At 67.5% G+C, this 11,618-nt stretch overlaps 1 protein-coding gene across 1 annotated transcript; it reads right to left on the bottom strand.

Moving 5' to 3' along the window:
* Positions 1-1,601: 1,601 nt before the first annotated feature.
* On the bottom strand, positions 1,602-3,389 carry CEBPB (CCAAT enhancer binding protein beta). The gene has a single exon (XM_004618804.2). It carries the CDS (start codon positions 3,116-3,118, stop codon positions 2,063-2,065), a length of 1,056 nt encoding a protein of 351 aa, XP_004618861.2. The 5' UTR covers positions 3,119-3,389; the 3' UTR covers positions 1,602-2,062.
* Between the last annotated feature and the right edge of the window lie 8,229 nt (positions 3,390-11,618).

The raw sequence follows: 11,618 nt of genomic DNA, 5'->3' as shown, positions 1-11,618 counted from the left end.
ACATATACACTCATATACAAACACACACTCACAGACACATACACTCATACACACACTCACACACTTACATATGTACTCATACACAGACACACATATACACTCATATACACACACATAAATACACAAACATACACACTCACACACATATACACTCATACACAAACACACACACTCACACAGACACATATACACTCATACACACATAAATACACAAACACACACTCACACATAAACACACACATGCACACACTCACACACATACACACAACACACACGCACACATACACACTCACACACACATACCCCCACAGCAGGGTGGGCTGCTGCACTCAGGCGCCCCCGGCTCCGGGCTGACCGTCTCCAAAGCCCCCGTCCACCCGAGCCCTGAACCCCTCAGGGGCAGGAACCCCAAACCAGTGTCCGAGCCAGGGACCGCAGAGGCTCGGCTGCCCTCGGTACTGACCAGCTCGGGCCGCGCGCGGCTGTCCCCAGGGCTCCCCGAACGCCCGGCTCCTGGCAGCCCACGGCGCCGCGCGGCTCTGCGTCTGGGTGCCAAATGCCAGGAGCCTCCCAGCGAAAAATAATAACAAGAGCAAAGGCTTATGTAACAGCCCCGCGTCAGGCGCTGGGGACGCAGCGCGGGGACCCACCAGCCCCCGGCCGGCGCCCCGACTCCAGGGGGGTGCCAGGAAGGGGAGCAGCGAGCAGGGCTGGCGGGGGGCCTCGTCTTTGCAGAGTTGGGGGGGGAGTGTTCCCGGTTCCAGCCTGGCTTGGACTCCAGGAGGGACTGGGCAGGTGGGCAGGGCCCGCCCGCCCATGGCGGGGTCCAGAGAGGCAGACTTCTCGCGAGGGGCCGGCAGGCAAGGGGGTACCTTCCCCCCAACTCCCGGCACCTGGCCACGGGCTCGCAAACACAGCCCAGCCTCACCCGGGCTCCTCTCTGGACACACAGTGCTGTTCTGCACAGCCTCCCCTGAGCTCCACCGAAGGGGTTTGCCCAGACTTGGGGCTCCGTGGGACCCCCCACACCGCCACCACCGCCACCAGCCAGGCCCCCTCCTGCCAAGTCGCAGGCCTGCCCAGTCCCCGCACACCAAGCCAGCATCGCAACCCCGCACGCCCCCCTGGAGGCCAGGAAGCAGCCCAGACCCCGGACTCCGCACCCCCAAGCGCGCGCTCCGTCACTCCCCCTGCACCCAGGGGCCGCTGAGTCACCCTGGCCAGGACGCCTGACCCGGCGCTCGGGCGCTCAGCCCTCCCCCTCGGCCCTGCCTGGGACCCGGCTCCAAGCGGGGGAAGCGGCAGGAGCCGAACCAGCTGCAACACCCCCACCCCACCCCCCCAAAAGGCAAAAATAACAACAGCCCCCACACACACCCCGTACCCCCCCCCACACACACAGAGACATGCAGGGGAGAAGCAAACACCCGACCGATCCAAAAGAAAGGGGAGGAGAAGATCAAAAGCCAAATCCTGGCCCCCCCAAAAAAGTCTTTTTTTTCCCTTCTCCAAAAAGAAAAAAAGAAGGAAAAAAAAGTTTATTCCAAGAGTTCTGAACGCTCGAGACGGAAACGATGCCCAAACACACAGACGCGTCTTGTCTCATAGAAATAGATTATTTTTTTATAATACAAAAAAAGGGGGGGGAGGCACAAACAACAACAACAACAACAACTGGCGGCCCTCGCAGGGACATCTTTAAGCGATTACTCAGGCCGGGCCGACAGTTACACGTGGGTTACGTCAGCCCCGCGCACACGCGCGCCCGGCCATGTTCCTACCCCGATTGCATCAACTCGGAGCCGGCGCGCACGGACGCTGCGGCTTTAAATAACGCCCCTGCCCGCGCGCGGGGTCCGGACAAAAAATAGAGATATATATATATAATAAAATATTAAAATTACCGACCAGCTCCCCGCGCCGCCCCAGTGCCAAAGTTTTGCAGGCGCCCCCGGGGGACGGGACGCGGGCGCCGGCCCCCCCCCGGAGTCCGGGCGCGCGTGCGCGCGCGCGCGCGCGCGCGGGGGAGCGCCCCGGGGCGGGGGCCCAGGGGGGACCCCCGCTAGCAGTGGCCCGAGGAGGCCAGCAGGGGCTCGGGCAGCTGCTTGAACAAGTTCCGCAGCGTGCTGAGCTCGCGCGACAGCTGCTCGACCTTCTTCTGCAGCCGCTCGTTCTCGGCCGTGAGCTCCAGCACCTTGTGCTGCGTCTCCAGGTTGCGCAGCTTGGCCTTGTCGCGGCTCTTGCGCACGGCGATGTTGTTGCGCTCGCGCCGGATCTTGTACTCGTCGCTGTGCTTGTCCACCGCCTTCTTGGCCTTGCTCTTGACCTGCGAGGCGGCGGTCGGCGCCGGGCCCGCGCCCGCGTAGCAGGCGGCGGGGGGCGCCTTGGCGTCGGCGGGGCCCGGCGTGCCGGGCGGGCTGGACGACGACGACGTGGACAGGCTGCCGCTGCTGCCGCTGGGCACGGCCTGGTAGCCGAGGTAGGCGCGCAGCGCGTAGGGGAAGCCGGCCGCCATGCCCGGCGCGTCCTCCTTCCTCTTGCAGTCCGCGGGCTCGAAGCCCGGCTCCGCCTTGAGCTCGGGGGGCGCCGGCGGCGGCGGTGGCGGCGGCGGCGGCGGCGGGGGGTGCAGGGGCGCGAAGCAGCCGGGGTGCAGCGCGCCCTTGGCCGTGCCCAGGCGCCCCAGGCTCACGTAGCCGTAGTCGGCCGCCTTCTTGCAGTTCTTGCCCCCGCCGTAGTCGTCGGAGAAGAGGTCGGAGAGGAAGTCGTGGTGCTGCCCGGAGGAGGCGGGCGCGGGGGCGGGCGCGGGCGGAGCCGCCTCGAAGGTGTCGCCGGCGGCGCCGGGCGCCGGGGCCGGGGCCGGGGCCTGCGGCGCGCCCAGCGGCTCCAGGTAGGGGCTGAAGTCGATGGCGCGCTCGTGCTCGCCGATGCTGCCCAGCTCGCCGGCCGGGGCGCGCGGCGCGGCGCGGGGCGCGGGGGGCGCCGCGGGGGCCGCCTTGGCGCCGTACGCAGCAGCCAAGCAGTCCGCCTCGTAGTAGAAGTTGGCCACTTCCATGGGTTTAAAGGCCGGCGGCGGCGGCAGCGGGAGGCATGCTGGGTCCCAGGCCACCAGGCGTTGCATGAACGCGGGCGCCCGGGGACGGGGCCGGGGCTGCCCGCTCCGGCCGGCCGGCCCGCAGGTGGCGCGGCCTCCCGGCGGCCTCCGGCGCTGCGCTGCGCGCGGGCGGCCGCGGCGAGTGCGGGGCGCTGGCGCTGGACCCTCGGCCGACCGGGTGCCCTGGCCGGTCCCGTGCGCGGCTCTGACTCGCGAAAGTTTCGGCCGAGCGCGGTTATTTATAAGGCGGCGCCTTGGCAACGGCTGCGTCACGCCTGGCGGCCGCCCCGGCCACTCCCGCGCGCGCCGCGGGCCGCCGGGGGCGCGGCCGCGGGGACCCCCGGCCCGGGCGGCGGCCGCGCGCGCGGACCCCGGCCCCGCCGCCCGGCGCGCGCCCTCGGGGGTCCCCGCGGCCGGCCCCACGCCCCCGGCCCACCCCCGGCCCGCCGCCCCGGGATTGGGAGCGCCGAGGGGCGGCGCGACCCCGCCCCCGGACCGCCCCCTCCGGGCCGGAGGTTGTCCGGGCGCGGGCGCGGGGCGGGGGGGACCCCAGAAGGGGCCACGCGAGCGCCGCCTCCTCCCCGGCCCCAAACCCGGCCGCGGCCCGCCCCCTGCTGGAGGCGCCGAGGGTCCCCGCCGCGGCAGGCCACGGCTGACCCGCGTCCACCGCCCCGCGCCCCTGCCCGGGCCCGCGCCCGAGGGGGCTTCTCGACCCGGGGGCCGCGGGGCGGGGATGGTGGGGGGGGTGCACGCCCGCGGGCCGCTGCCCAGGTGGGCCCCGCCCCGGCCCGCCCACCGCACCTGCCCGCCCCGGCCCGCCGCGGCCGGCTCCGCGGCCGGCCCCACCCACCGCGCTGGACCCGGGCCCGGGAGGGCGGAAGGGGCGGGGGCTCGGCCGCGCTGTGTGACCTTAGGTGAGTCACTTCACTTCTCTGAGCTCCATCCCAGAAGGGAGCGGCGCCGCGTCTGTGGAACCCGCGTCGTCGGCACCTTGGCCGTGACTCGGGTCAGGGCGGCGCAGGGGCCGCACCCCGCACAGAGACCCTGCAAGGGGGGGCTCGGTCACACAGCCTCCGGGCGCCCCGTGGGACCCCCCCCACGAAGCCCTTGACCCCGAGCCCGCGGGAGCGCACAGCTCCCTCCCGGTCGCCTAGGGGGCTCCTGCCCGCCCTGCCAGCTCCGTGCCCACCACTCTGGGTCCGGGGCAGCCGGTCGGAGCTGCCCCGACGCCTGGGGCTGACCCCCGGCCCACTGACCCCAGCCCTGGCCCTGGCGGGCAGGCGGGCATTGCTCAACCTTCAGCCTTATCTGCTGAGCTGGGCTGACCTCCGCCCCCAAGTGCTGGAGAAATGACATCCCGGTGCCCTTGGGGTGGGGGTGGGGAGGGGCGCCAGGGGCACCGGCCAGGGTCGAGCCTCTGGGGCTGCCAGCAAGGACCCCAGGCCCTCGGGAGGCGGGTGGGGTGCAGCTGGCGCCCCAGGAGCCTCCGGGCCGTGTCTGGGGGCCACCACCTCCAGGAGCCCCTCCGGTTCCACTGCTGGCCGGCCTCGCCGGGGCCTGCCCTCAGCCGCCATCATCCTGGCGGCGTTGTCCGCCCCGGGCTGCCTGCTCCGGAGGCCTGACCCTCCGACACCCCTGCACGGGCCATGCTCACCTCTGAGCACGGAGTGTCTGCCGGGGCCCAGCTCTGCCCACGCTGCTGCTGCTCCTCCTCCTCCGAGCAGTCCTCCCTGACCTCGCCATCCCAAGCCCCCTCACTCTGGGACTCTTTCGCTTCCCTCCCTTCGCCGGGAGCTGACAGAAGGTGCAGTGAGTGGAGGAGGGCGGCGAGGAGGAGGGGGCGCCCCCGCTCACCGGGCCGTGTGATCTCAGGCAGCCAGGCTCCTTCTGGACCCCCGCACCCCCACACTCTGTCAGGGTGCCCGGGAGCTTCCCCGTGCACCAGGCCGGGGTGGGGAGGGTGCTGTGTGCTCCGGGCCTCTGTGCACCCTCTCTGACCCCTGTGCCCGCGTGTCAGGGGCCCCGGCTGGCGCAGGAAGAGGGGGCGGCGTTACCCCCGTGGGGGGCTGAGCCCCACAAGACCCACCTGGGGTGGGAGGACAGGGCCTGCCCCGCCCCTCTGGCCAGCCAGGCGAGACCCACTTCTTGGGTGCAGGGACAGGCCCGGCCCAGGGTGCGAGCCCCCCTGACTCTGAGACCAGCCCCAGGCCGGGCTCCACTCCCATCTGGCCTCGGGGCTCAAGCTTCGCCCCCAGACCCGGGTCACTTGCTCCCCCTTCCCGGCCCGGCTCCCCCCCCCGGGGTCCAGACTCGCCCCACCAGGTGCCACCCAGGTGTCCCGCAGAGGCCACCCGCCCGACGTCAGCTCTTGTTTTGACACCGCTGGTTACCCAACAGGCCCCGCCCGCTGCCCTCCCCCAGGGGGCCCGGGCTGGACAGCAGGCCCCACCCTCCCAGCCGGGTCCCTGGGGTGTCCAGGACGCCAGCGACCAACTCCCACCCAGAGCCGGGCCATGGACCACCCCCCATCCCCACCCCCACCCCCAGGGGCTTTCTGCTCTGTTTCTGGTCCGAGGTGCCCCGGGCATCGGGCAGGGCCTCGAGTGCCAGCAGGGCTGCCCGCGTTCCAGCCCTTTCAACCTTCTCCCCTGCCCTGGCTCTGGGTTTCGGTTTGGGTTCCTGAGGGGTTTGCTCTGCGTGCTTTACAGATCGGGAGACTTCCTTTCAAAATTCAAATTTCCAGCTTCTCTCGGAAAGCCTGGAGCCGTGGGCTGGGCCTGGCACATGGCTGAGCGGTGAGCAGGCTCGCGGGGGGCTGTGGAGGGAACAGTGATTCCCACCCAGGACACGCCCCCCCGCCCCCACCACGTTGCTCTCCCAGCTCTTTCCGCCCACCCCTGCTTTCTCCCGCCCCGTTTCCAGGAAGGAGGACGGGCGCGGGGTCCACCGGGGTCACTTTGTGGCTCGAGCCGGGGAGCGTGTGCAGGAGGGCCGGGAAGCCGGCCAGCGGCAGGGGACCCGGCTGCAGAGGGGCCTGGCTCTCTGGCGGGGTCGCTGTCCCCCCCCTTGGCGTGCCCTCCAGACTGCTGCGACGGTGACCGGCGCCTCTCCTGCCTGGGCCCTCCCGGCCGCCAGCCCTTGCACGGACCTGCCCTTAGCGATGGGCTCTGCAAAGCTCCTCCTGCACCCCAAGGGGCAGGGCCAGGGAAGGGATTAGGGACCCCCCCAGCAAGGTGGGGGACCAGCACTACAGCCCACTTCACGGCCAGAGCCCGATTCCAACATCAGGGATTTTTCCCACCACCAAGTGGCCTCCTGGAGGCCTCAGTTTCCCCACATGCCAGGTGTTTGGGCTGGGGTCCCTGAGGAGCGGCAGGTGTGGAGTTCCGGGAATTCCCCTGCCCCACGCGCAGGTTGGTGGGGAAACTTGCCCTGGCGTATGCTGCCACCTCCTGGCCGGACCTGGGAGTGCAGGCGCGGCTTCCGGGGCGCCTTTGACTGACGGGCAGCGCGCCCAGGGACACAGAGGTCAGCGCTGCGGCCACAGTCCAGGCTCTCGGTCGCCAACAGGAAGGAAGCTCACCCACCAACCGCCGGAGGTGCCGACCTTCACTTATTCATCGAATGATGGTTCACACCGCCTGTCTCCACTGAGCGCGAAATTGGCCGGCGCCCCCTCGGGAGACAAGAGTGATGGACACACACCAGGGAGAGGGGCGGGGAGATGCAGCGGGCGGGGCCCTGGGCTGGGGGTCTCTGGCACCCCCGATGGCCCTCCGGCCTCCCCAGGAGTCAGCCCTGAGCACCAGCCAAGGGGAGAGAGCAAGAGAATGGGAGGAAGTGCTTACGGGTCATTCCTCTGATAGAGGGCCGGCCGGTGTGAGGCCACGGAGAGAGGGCTGGGGCCACAGCACAGTGGCCGGGTTCAAGCCCCAGCATCCCACAGGGTCCCCGAGCACCGCCAGGAGTGATTCCTGAGTGCAGAGCCAGGAGTAACCCCTGAACATTTGAGCATTGCCAGGTGTGACCCAAAAAGCAAAAAACAGGGGCTGGAGCAATAGCGCAGCAGGTAGGGCGTTTGCCTTGCACGCAGCCGACCTGGGTTTGATTCCCAGCATCCCATAGGGTCCCCTGAGCACCACCAGGAGTAATTCCTGAGTGCAGAGCCAGGAGTAACCCCTGTGCATCTCCGGGTGTGACCCAAAAAGCAATTAAAAAAAAAGCGAAAAACAACAACAAAAAACTAGCTAGAGAACACCTACAATCCCAATACGTGAGGAAATATCTACAGTCTAAAAATAATCCCCCAAAAATATTTTTAATGGGTGCAAGACTTGAACGGATGTTTCCCGGGGGCCCAGGGAAAGTGCAGTGCTTGGAGCATCCGCCCAGCAAGGACTGGGCCAGGAGTCACACCTCGAGGGCATAGACACACATTCACACAGAGACACGGACACACACACACTGATACATACACAGATGCATGGCACATGCATACTCTGACATACACGCACACACAGACACATGGACATACATGTGCACACATACACGCACACACTAGCACGCACACACTGACAAGCAGACACACACAGACACATGGACATACATGTGCACACATACACGCACACACTGACAAGCAGATGCACACAGACACATGGACATACATGTGCACACATACATGCATACACTAGCACGCACACACTGACACATGAACACACGTGTGCACACATACACACGCTGCCAAGCACATACTACACAGAACACGTGTGCACACAGACGCATGCACACACAGACGTGTGCACACGCATACATACAGACACACCACAAGTACCACAGGCCATTCGGGCCACGCTTCTGCCAGGCGTCTGTGAGCAGCGCAACAAAAAACCCCGGCAGGCAGCACCACCAAGCATGCACGGCTGGTGGCACACGTGTGCCACCCCGTGAGCACTCCAGCCGGGTGTGGTGAGCCGGTGGCAGCATTCGAGGAGCACACAAAGCCGTGTCAGGTGGTGCCCTCACAGGAAAGGGACGACGTCGGGGGAGAGGAAGAGACGAGTGCCGGGCTCGGGCGGAACTGCGCGAGGGGGGGGGTTGCCTTGCACAAGGCTCCCCCGGGTTCGAGCCCCGGCGTCCCCCAGGCTCCCCCGAGCCCGCCAGGAGTGATCTCTGAGTGCAGAGATCTGGCGATGAGCTGGTGCGGCCCCAGAAATATTAACCCGAGAAACAAGGCGAGCGGCCTAGAGCCGTGACGTTGCTCCGAGTCAGGACGGGGAGGCAGACCCCGGCCGGAGACACGACCCGAGGCCAGCGGGGGGGTCCGTCACAGCCCTCACTGGGATCACACAGCAGAGCTCCCAGCTCGTGCGTCACGCGTGGGGCACCCGATGCTTGGACTCCCGACCAGACGCTGCAGGGCAGGGGCCCTAAACCGGGGCTACTCCTGGCTCTGCACTCAGGAATTACTCCTGGCGGTGCTTGGGGCACCCTATGGGATGCCGGGGATCGAACCCGGGTTGGCTGTATGCGAGGCAAATGCCCTCCCCGCTGTGACCCCTTGAGCTGCTGGTTTTGTTTGGGTTTTGGGGCCACACACCTGGCAGTGCTCAGAGACAACTCTTGGCGGTGCTCAGGGGGACCGTAGGGGATGCCGGGAATCAAACCTGGGCAAGGCTAGCGCCCTCCCGCTGTCCTGTCACTCCAGCCCCTCCTCCTTTAGGAGGCTCGTTGTGGAGTCACTGCTCCCAGCAGGGTGAGTGGGAGGCCCGGGGCTGCATCCCGCTGCCTCTATCTCGGACCCTGTCCTGCTTCTCCGCCCTGGCGGGTCCAGGCCCGGCTGCTCCATGTCTCACCCAGCCCCGCGCCCATCAGTGGAGGGTGGAGTTTGGGACCTATAGGGATTGCGGGACCAGGGGTGCCCGGGGACGGGGGGGCTTGCTGGCAGCCCCCACGGGCCCCAGGTGCAATCCTGGCACTGCCAGGGGTCGCCCCGGAGGCCTCCAGCTCCCCTGGGCCTGAGAACTGACCCGCCCTGCTCCGTCGCTGGGTGCCACTGGGTGGGAACAGCCTCGCCTGGGAGACCCCGGGGTGGGAGAGAGATTTCTGGACCCAGAATCTGGGTGCAGTCCAACTTTGTGATTTTTTTTTCTTTTTGTGTCACACTGGCGATGCACAGGGGCTACTCCTGTCTCTGCACTCAGGAATTACTCCTGGAGGTGCTCAGGGGACCCTATGGGATGCTGGGAATCGAACCCAGGTTGGCTGCGTGCAAGGCAAACGCCCTCCCCGCTGTGCTATCGCTCCAGCCCCAGCAACTTTGTGATTTTTGCTGCCCAGCTGGCATGGTCGCCCTGCCCTGTGGTGAGGGTCCCGACAACCCACCTTGATGCTGCACCTGTGGGAGATGGCACAGCCGGGAGGGCGTCTGCCTCGCACGCGGCCGACCCGGGCTCCACCCCCGGCATCCCATGGGGCCCCCCGAGCCCCCGCCAGGAGGGAGCCCTGAGCATCGCCGGGCATGGCCCCAAGCAAAAAGCCGCGTCTGTCCCTCCTGTCCCTCCTGTCCCTCCTGTCCCTTGCGGCTGGGCCCAGCTGTCCCCTGTCCCTCCTGTCCCTCGCGGCCGGGCCCGGCTGTCCCCTGTCCCTCCTGTCCCTCGCGGCCGGGCCCGGCTGTCCCCTGTCCCTCCTGTCCCTCGCGGCCGGGCCCGGTTGTCCCAGACACGCACTGTCCCCCTCTGACACTGATTAACTCTGTCCGTCCTCCCTGCGGCCTTCTTTCCCTTCCGTGCCATCAAGATCATGTCCGAGGGGCTGGAGAAACAGTACAAGGGGGGGTCAGGGACTTGCATGCAGCTGACCCAAGCCCGTCCCTGGCACCCCTAGGCCCCCCTGAGCACCGCCAGGTGCGGCCCCCAATGACAGCCAAAGTCACGCTAACAGGAGATTTAAACGGATCTGCAAAGTCCCCCCTTGGCTGCTCAGCCCCTGTGCGTCCCCGCGTGGTGCAGGACAGCGCAGTGCCGCGCCCGCCGCCCAGCCCCAGACCGGGTCCCTGCGCCCACAAGTCCCCCCCCAGCCCACCCAGGCTCCCTCTGAGCTCTGGGCCCCTGGCCAGTGGGACCCGGCCCTGCTGGTCTTGGCTGCCCCCGCCGCGCCCCCGGCCTCTCGCTCAGCCCTGTGGCCTGGGTGGGAATCTCCCTTGTCCGTTTGCTGCCGCCGGGGCCACACGTGGTGCTCCAGGGCCACTCCCGAGCTCAGGGGTCCCTGCCCTGCTGGGGACCTGGGGCCAGGGGGTGCCCGCATGCAGAGTCTGTGCTGGGCCTGCCGCCCCGGGCCCCACCCGTCAGGCCGAGCACTTCACACTCATGCGGCTGTGTGTCCCTGCACGCGGCTGTGTGTGTGTGTCTCTGCACACTCGCAGTTGTGTGTGTGTCCCTGCACACTCGCGGTTGTGTGTGTGTCTCTGCACACTCGCGGTTGTGTGTGTGTCCCTGCATAAGGCTGTGTGTGTGTGTCCCTGCACGCTTGCGGTTGTGTGTGTGTCCCTGAACTCAGCTGTGTGTGTGTGTCCCTGCACAAGGCTGTGTGTGTGTGTCCCTGCACGCTTGCGGTTGTGTGTGTGTCCCTGCACGAGGCTGTGTGTGTGTGTCTGTCCTTCACGAGGCTGTGTGTGTGTGTCCCTGCATGCAACTGTGTGTCCCTGCATAGGGCTATGTGTCACTGCATGTGACTCTGTGTGTCCCTGCATGTGGCTGTGTGTGTGTGTGTCCCGGCACGTGGTTGTATGTGTGTGTGTATGTCCCTGCACAAGACGCTGTGTGTGTGTGTCTGTCCTTCACGAGGCTGTGTGTGTGTGTCCCTGCATGAGGCTCTATGTGTGTTCCTGCACGCGGCTGTGTGTGTGTGTGTCCCTGCACATGGCTGTGTGTGTGTGTGTGTGTCCCTGCACACAGCTGTGTGTCCCTGCATAGGGCTATGTGTCACTGCATGTGACTCTGTGTGTCCCTGCATGCGGCTGTGTGTGTGTGTGTGTGTGTGTCCCTGCACGCGGTGGCAGGGCAAGGGTTCTGGCTCAGTGCGGGGTGTGGGGCCAGTAACTGCCCCATCAGGAGAGGGGCTGCGGGGAGTCTCTCCTGGCTCTGTCCCCGCACAGTGCCTGGGCCCAGAGCCCGTGTCCACTGTTCGCATCTCCCTCCCCTCCGGCCTGCAGCTGGGGGTGGGGGCAGCACCGGGGCCCGCAGGGGAGGGCCGAGGGACCGCCTTGCTCTTTCGGCTCTTGGTTTGGGGCCACAGGCCACACTGCTCAGTGCTGGGGATGGACTCGGGGTCCCGCCTGCAAATCCCACACTCCAGTCTCTCCCGCCCCCTGCCTGCCCCCCCCCACCCGGCCATGCTCAGGGGCTGCTCCTGGCTCTGCACTCAGGAATCACTCCTGGCCGTGCTCTGGGACCATATGGGGTCCCGGGGATGGAACCTGAGTCAGCCGCGTGCAAGGCAGATGCCCTCCCCGCTGTGCTGTCGCTCCGGC

This window comes from Sorex araneus, chromosome 5 (assembly GCF_027595985.1).
Source record: "Sorex araneus isolate mSorAra2 chromosome 5, mSorAra2.pri, whole genome shotgun sequence".
In the NCBI taxonomy this organism is placed as follows: Eukaryota; Metazoa; Chordata; class Mammalia; order Eulipotyphla; family Soricidae; genus Sorex; species Sorex araneus.
Note: the sequence above shows the minus strand (reverse complement) of the source record. Positions and strands in the feature narration are given on the sequence as shown.